The sequence below is a fragment of the Diabrotica undecimpunctata genome, chromosome 7, assembly GCF_040954645.1.
Source record: "Diabrotica undecimpunctata isolate CICGRU chromosome 7, icDiaUnde3, whole genome shotgun sequence".
Lineage (NCBI taxonomy): Eukaryota > Metazoa > Arthropoda > Insecta > Coleoptera > Chrysomelidae > Diabrotica > Diabrotica undecimpunctata.
Genome location: NC_092809.1, coordinates 21923285 through 21938293, shown reverse-complemented (window position 1 = coordinate 21938293; position 15009 = coordinate 21923285). Strand labels below are relative to the sequence as shown.

The 15009-nt window shown below is 34.6% G+C and overlaps 1 protein-coding gene across 1 annotated transcript in view; it reads right to left on the bottom strand.

Moving 5' to 3' along the window:
• Naa60 (N-alpha-acetyltransferase 60) overlaps positions 1–15009 on the bottom strand; it is a 42180-nt gene that overhangs the window by 20804 nt on the left and 6367 nt on the right. Inside the window, exons 3-4 of the mRNA XM_072536836.1 lie at positions 9486–9794; positions 2020–2130 (exon numbers count right to left, since the gene is read on the bottom strand). Coding sequence (XP_072392937.1) covers positions 2020–2130; positions 9486–9794 — 420 coding nt within the window. The remainder of the gene's footprint in view (positions 1–2019; positions 2131–9485; positions 9795–15009) is intronic.

Below are 15009 nucleotides of genomic sequence, written 5' to 3'. Positions count from 1 at the left end.
CTAGCATCTGTAGAGGTAGTAATAGGCATCTTTATTATACAGCAAAAGATGGTATTACAAAATGGAATAAACATGTGCCAAACCAGCAAGTGCGAACTCGAAGTCACAATATAATGTCACATTTGCCTGGTCCCATAGAAAGTGCGAAAAACGCTAGAACGTACTACAGAAACTTTTCAATCTTTTTTTGACGATCAGATGATCAACATAATTGTCGAAAATACCAATATTTATATCTCTACACTTGTAACTCGTTACAAAGACTATTATGATGTGAAATTGACGAACGTAACAGAAATGAAAGCTGTCTTTGGATTGCTGCTTTTAGCCGGAGTTTTAAAAGGAGGTAGATTATATCTGAAGGAGTTTTGGTCAACTGACGGAACGGGAGTGGAAATATTTCCGGCTGTGATGTCTTACAGAAGAATGAAATTTTTACTTAATTCACTACGTTTCGATAATATCAACACTCGCAACGAAAGAAAAAAGATTGATAACTTAGCACCGATTCGAGAACTATGGGAAACGTTTGTTGGCAATTGTAGGAATAATTACAGCTTAGGAGAGTATGTCACGGTAGATGAGATGCTCTATGCAGTTAGGGGAAGATGTTCGTTTCGCGTTTATATCCCAAACACACCTGCAAAGTATGGGATTAAGGTATTTGCAATGGTAGACTCAAGAACATTTTATATGTCAACTTTAGAAATATACCCAGGAAAGCAGCCAGAGGGACCTTTCGCAATTAGTAATAAAACTGAAGCCTTGGTACTCAGGCTTTGCGCTTCAATATTAGGATCAGGTCGCAATTTAACATTTGATAATTGGTTTACCACCATACCTCTTGTTAATAAACTTCTAGAAGACCATAACATAACTGTAGTTGCTACCATCAGAAAAAAACAGAAAAGAAATTCCACTGGAATTTTTAAACGGTAAATTACGACCAGTGAATTCTTCAATGTTTGGTTTTGGGAAAAATATAACCTTAGTATCACATATTCTAAAAAAAGGCAAAGTGGTTCTTGCTGTCTCCTCCCTACATACAGATGATGGAATTGATTCCGAAACTGGTGAAAAAAATAAACCTAAAATTATCACATTTTACAATATCACAAAATGTGGTGTAGATTGTGCTGATCAAAAATCAGCTGCCTACAATGTTAGCAGGAACACCAGAAGATGGCCGATGGTAATATATAATATAATAAACATTGCCGGCATCAATGGACATTGATGTTGGTCAAGATGTTGGTCTTGATTTAGTTAAACAAAGCATTAATTCTCGAGCGAAAAACATTAAAAGCACTTAAAACGAGAACCGCGTTTAACGAGTTCAGAAGTGGACATACGGCAATCAACTGATGGTATACAACATGGAAGATGCTACTACTGTCGAAATCGGAAAATAAGATATTGTTGCAAAAAATGTAGAAAATGGCTTTGCCTGGAACATGTACAGCCCATGTGTCAAGATTGTGTTACACAAAATTTTGAAGTTTGCTTGTATCAGTTCCAAATAAAGAATTGTTGTTTGTTTAATTGTTTAAATTGATAAAATATGTTTTATGTTATAAAAGAAGGTAGACAATAAAAATTGTTTTTTTTTCATTTTTTGTAAAATATTTAAATACATAATGTGTGTCTCTTAGACACCACCCGACCTTTGGTGTAAAACAAATTCACCCGTGCCGCGAAGAGTTAAATGGGGAAAATTTAAGAAAATTGTTTCGGAACTATCTTCTGTAAGGACTTACTAATATTCACTGACTAAGAATTAAATATTTTATATTCCAGATATTGGAAAGATATAGTATACAAATGAAAGAGATAGATCGTTACTTCAGAAGACTGAATATCTTTAAACAGGCAGAATCTTGAAACACCCGCAAATAACAAAATCGGAAAACGTAAATGGTTTAAATATATTATATTCAACTCAATAATATACAATTTAATAAGTAATAAAGTTATGTTGACTAGAAATGTATAGCATAAAGGGTTTTTGAAAAAGGATATTATATCGTCCAAGGTGGATGGCCTCCATTTATATATAAAACATACATAAATCCATCTTTACATTTTCCTTTGATAGAATAGTAATATGGTAGAAATCTATGTAACCTAAATCTGAAAACAAAAAAATAATTTAAATATAATAAACTTATAGAGTATTGAACGGATTATAGTGTATTTTTATGTATGAGAGAGTAATAAAACAATAAATTATGTATGCAAATCCCTAAACTGTTGATACGGGTGACTCAATGAAAAACAGATATTTGTCAACAAGTTTACAGAAGTATATAGGAAAACAATTTTAAATTGAGTATGACCACCAGGTATAAAGGTTGGAGCAGAATAGAATACAATAGTTGTGAGGCTTACTAATCCCTAAATAAGGTTGCCAGTGTCGGAGTGATGGAGGTTAACAGGTACTAATGAATTTGCAAGAAATGTAAGATGTTTATTTTATTGGTTATATATAACCAATAAAAGTTTAATAAGTACCTACCTATTTGCAAAATAAAGTTTAATTCTTTAGATAAAATAAAACGTTTTATTTTATCTATTTGCAAAATAAAGTTTAATTCTTTGCCTATTTGCAAAATAAAGTTTAATTCTTTAGATAAAATAAAACGTTTTATTTTATCTGAAATGAGTGCATTCCACGAAGTAAGAGTTTCAACAATCAAACATTTAATTCTTTAATTCCAGGAATCTACGACAGTAATTGACTAGATAATTACCTTCTAAACTTATTCCACAGAAAATGTGATAGTGGGTTTTTCCATTTTGTATATAGGAAGGTCCAAGTGGCGTATTCAAAATTCTTAACAGTTCACTAAAAGTAGGTACTTCAGTTGCAAGGTGCAGTTTATTGTGTATACTAGTGTTATGGAAAATTTGGAAGTGCCGTGTAAACGCCGAAAAATTGGTCCTCTAACAGTTAATGAAAAAACATTAATATTTAATTGTTTTAAATCATTTACAGACAAACGTTTATGTGAAAGTGTTGATGAGACCGTTGAGTTAGTTATCAGTACACTTGGTATTGGGAAATCTACGATTTACAGAGTTATTAAAGAAGAGAAATGTGGTAGTTTTCAAATGCCACGTAATGCTCCAGGGAAACCAAAATTTCAAATAGAATATCATTTTAAAGAAGGACTTCGACGGAAAGTGCATGAATTCTTCTTTAGACAAGAATTTCCAACATTGGATAAAGTTCTTGTCTCAGTTCGAGATGATAAGGATTACCCAGAAATGAGTCAAAGTACGTTATGGAAACTTTTAAAAGAAATAGGCTTCCGCTGGAAAAAGAATCCCAGAAAGTCTATTTTATTAGAAAGAAGCGATATTGTCATATGGAGAAGACATTTTCTAAGAACCATAAAGGAAATGAGAAACCAAAAAAGAAAAATATTTTATCTTGATGAAACATGGATCAACGAGGGTCATACACCAAATAAATTTTGGCAGGTTGAAACTGTTACAAGTCAAAGGCACGATTTTGTAAATAACTTATCTACTGGTTTAAACCCACCATCAGGAAAGGGACGCAGGCTGATAATAGTACACATTGGCAGTTCAGACGGTTTTGTTGAAGGTGGTTTATTAACTTTTGAATCAACTCGTACCGGTGACTACCATGAAGACATGAACGCTGATGTCTTTCAAGAATGGTTCGAACAAATTATAGATCTTCTTCCTAAGAACTGTGTAATAGTAATGGATAATGCAAGTTATCACTCCAGACTTATAGAAGGACTGCCCACAACCAAGTGGTTAAAAAAAGACTTGCAGAATTGGCTGAGTTCAAAACATATTACGTACCATCCCGGATCTATAAGAAAGGAACTTTATTCGTTGTGTGCCCTTCATAAAGAAAAATTTAAAAAATACGAAATTGATGAAATTGCCAAAAATCGTGGAATGACAGTACTTAGATCCCCACCATATCATTGTGAATTAAACCCGATTGAACTGGTATGGGCACAGATAAAGAGTGAAGTTTCAAGAAAAAATACCACTTTTAAAATTCATGATGTTAAACAGTTGTTTTTGGAGGCCGTAAATAATGTAAAACCTGAAAACTGGGAAAAGGCAGTAAATCACACTATTAAAGAAGAGGAAAAAATGTGGAAGCTGGACAATATTACTGATAAAATGATCGAGCCAGTTATTATAAATCTTGGTTCTGAAAGTTCATCTTCTGAATCTGATTTGGATTTGTAACAAGTAGCTGTAAGTTTTATATTAATATTTTTATTCAGCTATTTAACATACCTTAGACGGTTTTAAAAACTCTTTTTCTCTTTTGTAATTTTTAAAAATTAAAAAAAATGTGAATTTTTTAAAACCCTTTTTAATGTAGGCCAGTCAGTTCTAATATAGTGTGTGATAAAAGAGGTCACTTTTGTTTACATACACATAACACTTTATAACACTGAAATAATTCATTTATTTTTTACAATTATTCAAAGTAATTTTTCAATTAATCTTGAGCACGCCCATGGAGTGGTGGGAGCTACCAGTTAAAATTATGCTAATTACTCTCTCGTTCATAAAAATAAACTATAGTCTCATAAGATTATGTAATTATCTTCATGGTCATTATATTCAAACAATTACACTGCGCATCTTTGAAGTAGGTAATTAGAATTACTCAAAATAAAACAAAATATAAGCAATAATTTTTCATAATTATATTTAATAAATAAAACTTGGACTAAAAATTATGAAATTTTAAAAATAGAATTCAACAGTGTATCATGTATCATAAACATAAACATTGAAAAAAATTGTCTTGCCAAGATTCTTTAAATTGGAATTTATAAAAAAAAGTAAAAATATCGCAGATTTCATTAGTGACCCTTCCAGTAAATATCTGATAGGACATATCTGCATTTTAATACTTTTTTTTTCCTTCTTTTATGAGGGGGGTGGTCCAAATGTTCGATACCTCGGTCCTAGAAGGTGGACAGAACCGCCTTCCAGCCTCGGTTATGCAGGACTCCTCCAGCGTGGCCACGATGATATCCGAGGCCGTGCGCTAGGGTTGTTCGGACACCATCGCCGTCAATGCCAGATACCTACCTGCTAAAAAAACACCCTCCTCAGCGGTGAATAACCGGCCGGATCGCCCTGATTGGGACGCAACATCGGCACGATATTCACCCGATCTTTCATTCACGCACAATTCTCACACATTCTAGCACTTTCCCACTACGACGGAATTATTCTCTCCCTCTATTCGTCCCTGTTCATGTTCAATCTCACCCGTTCTCATTCTGCCTTATCTTCTTTCTTGGTCCTGGGCACCCTGCCTAACTTCGGGTCGCCTTTCTTCTTGTACCTTTCTTTCCAATGTTCTCCTCACATATCTCTGAACTGCTCTCCACCGATCTGACGACCTAAACATCTCCTCCACCAGTTCAGTGACTGATTGCACCCTACTTCCTAGCTCTCTCTCTCAAGCAGGCTCCTCTCACCTATCCATCTATCGCATACCAATAGAGTGTGCGAGACAGTATCCGATATTTCACAATACAGGCATTTGTCATTTTCTGCCTTTCCAAATCTGTAAAGGTATGCCCTAAAGCAACCATGTCCTGTGAGCATCTGCGTCAGGAAATAATCCAAACGCCGGTGCCCGCGATCCATCCATCTTCTCAGATTAGGAATCAACGACTTCGTCCACTGCGCCACCCTTCTCATCTCATTCCATTCCTCTTGCCACACCATTATGGACCTTTCCCTTTCTTCTTTTTTTAAACGTTCTGTTGCTATGTCTTCATTTCTTCTCTCGTATATTCTTCCTCTTTCCTTCACTAGCATGTGCATCGGAATACACCCTGTGATAACTCCTAACGCCTCGGCAGAGACTGTTCTGTATGCACACGCCACCCTCAATAGACTCTTCCTATCTGCTAGGGTGAGCTGCTTTCTGTACGCCTTTGTTAAAACTGCAGAACTCCAGACAGGCGCAGCGTAGAGGATGATCGATTGCACAACAGAATGAAGGGCCCTCCTCCTCTCAGTTTTTGGGCCCTCCGATGTTGGGCGTTTTAATACTGTATGTACTATTCTAGTGATGCTCAGACCCAGTGATCATATAAAAGGCTGATCTAAAGCTCTTCTTTAGATCAGATAAAGGATGATATCTATGTATCCAACGAGCGACATAGAGTTATATAACTAGCGGCAGGATGCAAGGTAGAAGATACTATATATAAGATAGGGGATACGAGGTACGATGGCAAACAGAAGTGACATCCAAGTCTACAATTAATAAAAAAAAATCGAAATTAGCGGGACAGTTACAAGACATGATCTGAATAAACGACTTACCGCCAAGTTGACCTGCTTAACTCGAAGGCTGGTACACAAATAAGCTGAAAGCTTAAAAAATCTCTAGAGACTCATGTGAGATTAGTCCTTATTATATTTTAGGATTGAGAACCGACTCGGGTGAAAGGAACTTCCTAGATTTTCGGAGTTTTATTATATCTGTTCTTAGAAGTGAAGGGTTAGTAAATAGATAAAACACACAAGTTATTATATATATATTTAGGGATTCTACAGTATTCACTGCCTTCCCTCGCTCAACCGTTTCCCTCTCTCTCTGTTGTTCCATTCTCCATCGTTTAGTCCTCTCTTACTCATGGCGTCGTCTACTTCGTTCCTCCAGGATTTTCGGGGTCGTCCTCTTTTCCTCCTTCCTATGGGGCTCCATTCGGTTATTTTCTTTATCCATCTGCTGTCGCTAGTTCTTCTTACATGTCCATACCACTTTAGTCTTTTTTGTTCTATATATGTTAGTATGTCTGTTTCTATTGATGTTCTTTGCTTTATTTCTTCATTACTTCTCCTATCCATTCTTGTTACTCTGCAGCATCTTCGCAGGCATTCCATCTCTGTTGCTACTATCTTACTGCTGGTTTTCTTGTTTATGATCCAATTTTCAGCCCCATATGTCATAATACTTCGCACTAATGTTTTATAAATCTGCGTTTTTGTCTTCATATTTAGGTGTCTATCCCACCATACTGAGTTAAGTTGTCGGATTGCTGTTCTTGTTTGTCCTAATCTTTGTGTAATTTGTTCCTCTGTTGTTGCCTTTTTCGTGATTATAAACCCCAGGTATTTGAATTTATCCTTTCCTTTGATTGTTACGTTGTCATCAATCTGTAGATCTTCTATGTCTTCTTCACTTGTAGATAGGTACTCTGTTTTCGCGAGGTTAATATCTAGGCCAGCCTTGGTATATTCTTCTTGTAGTTTCTTCATCATGTTTTATTCATCACAAGTTATTAACTTGTTTCTGAGAAGGGAAAGGATCATAAAAGAACCACGAAATTTACGCTAAGAGAGTTGGTTGGTGGGTCTCTTTTTTCTCTATGGTGTCTTCGTGCCTTGTCTGCAGTGCGTGCATATACTTGCCCTCGATATGCCAATTAGAAAGCGTAGTATAACTCTTCTAAGGATTTGTTAGTCTTGGGCGTAGCTAAAAGAAATTTGTGAGGGCAAAAAATTTTAAGCATTTTCGGGACGATTAAACATGCTTCACAGCCTTCTCCACGTTGTAGAACTAGTTGTACTAGGTTTGCATCGGATCTTAAAAATAAGGAAACGTGTGGGAACTATAATGAGAAAAAGTAGAGGAAAGTCTAAAAAATAACGGTATCACAGCAGATAAGACATACATATGATATGACTAAGTAATCTTATTACCAAAGATATACGGCAGTGTAAGTACTAGCTATCAAATACGATAAACAACAGGTAGGGGTAAAATTACAATCTTTACAAAATGACAAAGGTATATGCTTAATACATATATTGGTATATGTTGGTATCTACATATGTATATATTTTTATATATGTAATAAAGATATATTATACCTAATATCGTTAGGCAAAGCGGGACACGTAAGTCAATCATGGCAAGATGTTCCGTCCACAAGATGGGGAAAGACAGATAAACGTTTACCCAAAAAGATCGGTTGTAATACAATATATTTTGATTAGCTTTGAAAACTAAAATCAAAGTCAGAAGATTGCATTGATTAACGCAAGGTAGGGTGGGTAGATGTTTAGTTTAACAGTAGATGCATGGATGATACTGTTTAACAGTAAACGAGAAAGTGACTTCGTTTTGGTATTATAACGAAAAAGGCAAATAGGGTTGAACAATATCGTTCTAAGAAGTCAAGTATAGTACAAGTATTCGCGATCGGTGTCGTTACTATAAAGGTGGACTAAAGTTCGATTCAGTTAAGTACAAATGTAGCTAAAATTTTAGATAATTGTACTTATCAAAACTTATAACAAACGATAGGTATGCCAACGTTTGTGGTTACACCAACCGAGACCTAGGACCAGGTGTACTTATGGTACATATTTTTTATACGTGCACATGAGATATTTATTTCGGTATTGACAGGACCATTCTCTTAGGCACCAAAATTTACGCTAAGAGAGTTGGTTGGTGGGTCTCTTTTTTCTCTATGGTGTCTTCGTGCCTTGTCTGCAGTGCGTGCATATACTTGGATTATATTTATTTTCATTTTAAATGAGAGTTGAGAGACAGCACCAATTCTCGATCAGAGTAGGGAACAAAGTTACAAACAGCTTTTTGAGAATTCTTATCAACTATAATGCCAACTCCCTGCCTGTGATTGGAGTTGTCGTTACCGGAATAATACATTGTTTCATTTCTGGTGTTACATTTTCCTGATTCAGGCCATTGTATATCGTTAAGCACCAATATGTTAATCTTCATTCTGCACATTTCCAAAACAGTATTATCTAGTTTGCCAGATCGGTATAAACTTCTTACGTTCCATGTTCCAATTTTAAAGGCTATAGAGTTATTCTTATTTGTTTGACAGGGATGTACCTTGATGACGACCAGAGAGACCCTGTCATCTAAATCTCATTGTCCTCTTCTGCCGGATCTTGAATTCCGGCTCCATGATCATTAAGTAAATTATCGACTAGTGGGTCCATGATGATTTTTACATGTTTTGCTAACATCCTTTCATCCACATTGCGTATCACGGAGGTCAAATAAAGTTTCATCGTGACAAAGAATCTTATTATTCCTTTATTTTGCGCAAATAATTTTGCCTCCGTATGACAATTTGTGTAGATTTCATAATTACCATTCTCTTCTCCAATTTTTGTAACTACAGCATATTCTACTAAACTAGGTCTTACAAGTAAGACATCTACAGTAATAAGTAGGTAGCGAGTAAGTAATCACAACAAAAATAAAACTAAAAATAACTCAGGTATTTATAAAGTAACGAAATATTTATAAATGGAATATTTTTCAACCGTATTCATGCTATTACTATTCACCTATTTATGAACTATGGTAAATGAAGTCAACTGATGTTCTTAAGAAACATGCTAGAATAGTGCAGATCAAACAAGTACATTGATAGATAGAAGTGTGGAATATGAAATTTACTTACTTTTTCTGTTCGTAAAACATAATGGCAGCCGAATTCGTTGTCAATACGTGTAGAAAAACCGCTTTGACTCTTCGCCTTTCCGGAGTTACGAGTTGTTTCAGTAAAGAGTCAAGTAGCAATGAGGCTATACCATTCCTTCGGTATTCTTTGAGTACTCCTAGCGACAGAATGTACGCTATTTCGGAATCGGACAGAGATTTTGCCAAAATTCCCTTGTCTTCGTCATTTAAATTTTCGTACGCTTTGATTTTTGCAACGATCAAACCGATTATTTGATGGTTGTAGACGGCAGCCAACGAGTAAAATTTACTATAACAGAAAAATACATATAATTACATTCTAAATAGGGTAAATAAGGAAATACTGAGGAACGATAAAAAACGCTGTACTAACAACCAACTTTAAGTAATTAAGGAATCGCCTAAAAAACGAAAATAAAAATATCTAAATTGAAATCAATGCCTTTTTTGTAAGTGTAACATTACAAATATAATTCCTATCTCGAAATGTTGAGATATATACATAGATAAATAATCTGAATAATTTTCGAATTATCATCGTTACGGTATTCTAACAATAGAAATCAATAAAAATATAAATATTTCCCTTGTCTTATTGATAAAATCGTCTTACAATTATGTTGTAATATCACAATCATTTTAAATTGTTTTCGTTTGAAAACATTTATTAGTGTTTTGTGGTAAAATTCTATTATTACAAGGGTTATAATAATAATGCGAACTAGCTAGATTATTATAAACAATTAAAAATTATTTATGGAAGGATGACGCGTTTCTCGTAGACGCATCGAGTTACGTACGAAAATGTTTTAATACAAAGAATAGGTCAAGACCAAAAGCTGATTTCAACAGTAAAATATAGAAAACATATTTTCGTCATATAATGAGAAACGATAAATACCACATTCTATAAGTTATCGTGCAGATGTAAGACATAAAGAGGGCTCTAGTTAGAGGACAGTCGCCGATCACCTACTCATGACGTAGTCTGCCGTCTCAAAGGCTTATACTAAAACAATTTCTAATTGAAGGTGATTACTTGGCAACATCGCACTTAACGAAGCCCTTAACGATAACTTTTCAACGAAATCATACTCCACTTATTAATTTTGCAGAGGCGTACCAAAAAAATTTAATTATTTATTTAAACACTTAAGTAATTATGTAAAAATTAATTCTAAGACCGATATAATTATTAAATTATCATGTGTCTTGTGACAGGTGTCTTATAGATGTCTAACAAATTAAAGTAAAATTTTATTCTTATTAGAGAGTACCTAATACAGAACTTCAAAAAACAGAAAACTTATTTTTTTCATTAGACTAAACAATTTAAAATTTTAACATACGATCTCGTCATTACACATAATTTTCTATTTATAGAATTGCTGTGTGCTGTAAACATTATATTTGTTTTTTTTAACTTAATTTGAAAGTTTCCTTGTGTTTATTTGTTTATATAAATATAAAAATATATTATGAAGTTCATATAAATTAAAATGAAGTAATCTAAACTATTATCATCTGAATGCGTATATATAGTAGTGTATTTGTTTATTACAGTAAATTCTCGAAATATGAAATGAAGATGGCACTAACTACTAAAGAGTTAATAGATTTGTTAGAAGAAAACTTAGATAGTAAAAATGCTGACTCACTTGTGGTTTATTTGCCGCCGAGATTAGATTAGAAAGTTTCTGATGTAGAAGACATTGATGAGATCAGAGAGAAGACATCACTCTTTTTTGATAAAAAAAGTAATTGAGAGCATTCTATATTTTACAAATATTTATGCATCGCAGAATAACCGTCACGATTTTGAAATGAATAACATAGATTTAAAAAAAAAATATTAGCATATATACGAGGCGTGTTTTTTAAGTAAGTACCGTTTTGGAATTAAAAAAAGACGTGCAAAGATATGGCAATAATTTTATTTTTACATGAAAGCCTGTACCTTAATCTACTTTTCTACATAATTTCCGTGAATATTGAGGCACTTGTCATAACGTGGCACCAGTTTTCGAATACCCTCCTGATAAAATTCTGCCGCCTGACTTGTTAACCACTGCATCACAAATGTTTTGACTTAGTTATCGTCTTGAAGACGCTGACCGCCCAGGTGTTTCTTCAAGTGCTGGAACAAATGGTAGTTGCGGGGCGCCAGATCAGGGCTGTATGGAGGATGATCTAGAGTTTCCCATTTAAATGATTTGATGAGATCTTTGGTCTGATTAGCCACATGTGGACGGGCATTGTCATGCAGCAAAACGATACCCTTACTCAACTTGCCACGTCTTTTGTTCTGGATTGCACGACGCAGATTTTTCAATGTCTCACAATAAGACGCTGCATTGATTGTCTCATTACGAGGCAGAAACTCCACTAGCAATACTCCTTTTCTGTCCCAAAACAGTGTGCACATGATTTTCCGGGCAGAAATTGTTTGCTGAAACTTCACTCTTTTGGGTGATGATGAATGTCGCCATTCCATGAATTGTTGTTTCGATTCTGGTGTGACGTAGGCCACCCACGTTTCGTCACCAGTAACAATTTGGTCTAAAAAATCTTCACCTTCACTGTGGTATCGCTCAAGGAAAGTCAATGCACTGCCTAAACGTTGGGTTTTGTGCAAATCCGTCAACATTTTTGGAACCCAACGTGAACACAATTTCCGGTAATTCAAGTTCTCGGTAACAATGCGATACAAAACACTACGAGAATACTGAGGAAAGCAGTCGGACAATGATGAAATTGTAAAGCGTCTGTTTTCTCTCACCTTTTCGTCCACTTTCTGCACCAAATTTTCATTAACGACCGAAGGACGCCCACTCCGTTCTTCATCATGCACATTTGTGCGACCATCTTTAAATGCTCTCACCCATTCCTTGAAGTTCAACGAAAATACCGGTAACTTGACTTGGTTTTCCGGCTGGAACTTTTGAATTTGAGATGCGCCCTAAAGTGAAGTATAAGATGTTTTGTAAACGTTAACTTTGTTATAAAACAGCTCTGTGCCAGTGTGTTTTTTTTTAAATCTTTTGTTTTTATTTCTACACTTTACTGTTAATATGTTTTTTTACGAACAATGTGACGGGTTTTTCTAGTGCTTCGCAGTAGTTTTTATCCATTTTTTTTTTCACCTATAAAGTAATCTTTTTCTTATGGTTATACGTGAATTCGACTACATATGAACATTTAAGCTAACATTACAACTTTAATATTGTTACCACGGATACTAAGAGAATGGTGTGTTTGTTTTACACCTTAACTTTCTTCACTCACCATTCATTGAACTGATGAAGCTTGTAAATTAAATAAGCGAAACGTCTTCAAATATAGGAATGGAACTGTGATTTCCTTTTATTATTTCTCCTTTGACCGATATCCTCGTGACCAAAAGATTTAATTTTTTTGAACTTACTTATTGTATATATATATAGACCAGCAAAATATTGATAAGTTTACCGATGTTTCAAACTATTCAACGAACTTGTCTCACTATACACTCGTGAATCGCACCAATTTATATTGTTACGGGGGCAAATCTTTATAAGACTATATTACTTTTTAACTAATTTACATGGGCGAAGCATACAATAAAAATGACCCCGGTAAGAATTTACTGCTGACATTTTACATGGTTGCCGCTACCGTTTAGTTCAATTTGTAGATTAGTTACCTTTAATTGAAAATTGTCCGACTATTCGCTTCGTGCGTGACCATGGTAGGGGTACCTTGAAACGATGCCAGCGTGCGTAGCGGCGAAATATGACAAAATTGGACACTATCTTTTTACGCATAAATTTTATCAAAAATGTGTGCAAATACACGTTGCGTATTTAGTTGTGCTAATAATAGCAAAAATAGTAAGTGTAGTTTTTATAGGTTCCCAAAGATTACATATAAATTAGAGAAAAGAAAAAGATGGATCCGTGCTATTAATATGAAAAAGGAAATATCACGTAACCTCATTTTTATGCAATTGAAATATTTAAATAATTTACCTTAAATGATATTTTATAAGGCTTCAAGCTAACTGCAGAGTGCCTGTAGCTTTTATATCATAACTTTTACTATTACTGTTTTTAATTATATGCTCTTTCACGTGAAAAACTTGATTTGCCAGTACTAGATTTTTAACTTTTCTTTTCCGTTTGGGCTTAAAAAGATATATTATGATAAATTTTGAGAAACCCAGTTTTTAATACTACATTTATTTTGTACATAAACTGAAAAAATATAATTAAAAAGTTAATTATTAATAATTGTCAATTTCGCCTGTATTTAACAATGTCAAACATATGTCATTAATGTCATATGTTTAACCTGAAAATTGGTAGGTCCAAAACTGTCAGATGAAGGCGGTACGTGTCGCGTCAGTCACGCACGGAGCGAATAGCATCGATACCAGGAGACCGGTAGCTACAGTCGACGATCATGTCGGGTCGGCGACGTGTAACGACAGATAGGGACGATTGATTCATTGTACTGAGTCCTTGTGGAATCGGCACACAACAGGAGTTGAGCTTCAACAATCCTTGAAAAATGTACGAGGTGTCATCATCACTCAGTGGACAGTTAGAAGACTTAAGGCTGCCACTTTGACTCCCAGATGAACTAACATAAAGCCCAAATTGAGCGCACTTCAGAAATAAGCTCGGCTTCAGTTTGCACTAGAACACGTCAACTGGGATCTTGGTCAATGGAGCAGAGTGTTATTCTCTTATGAGAGTCGAATCAGGGCCGCCGCTACCATGTGTGCCAAGTGTGCATCGCACACAGGCGGCCAACAATAGGGGCGGCCAAAAGCAGTCCACGGATGATAATACTTTTTTTAAAACGAAAATAAATTCAATAATTAAATAGTAATGATTCAGATAATTCTGTGAACTCTAATATTACAAACAATAATAATTATTCAGTACGTGATAATACTTAAATGCGTTTCATTTATCATGTATACTTCTTTTTTTCATCCTAATCTAAAAAAATGTCAGAAAATATTATTTATTGTATGAACTGCCGCCCTTTTGCAGGTACAGTCATAAAGCAGTTTCGGGAATACTTTTTAATTCAAAGCGGCTGGCGGCTTTCGGACTTCAGTTATTTGAGATTTCACACGTAGATACTTTACAAGAATTTAGGCAAGTGGTTGTAACATTTCTGTTATAATATTGTTCCTATGGTTATGTTTATAGATGAGTTATTATGTCTTATGTTCAGTCTTAGTTGAGAATTCGATGAATTTAGACACTTAAAACTAAAAACTAAAAACCTGAAAGTCATTTTTAGAAAATGACTTTCAGGTTTTTAATATAGAAAAATAACTGAGAAATAAAAATAGCAAAAACTGAGCAGAAAAAAAAACTTGGCGGTGCACTGGAATCGTTTTTGATGAAAAACATACATGAAAATATAGAAGACTATAAATTTAGGACCTTAAACTTCAAGCGAAGTCCAAACCATAGAAAAAAGTACCAAACAATTGAATATTCCTGCGG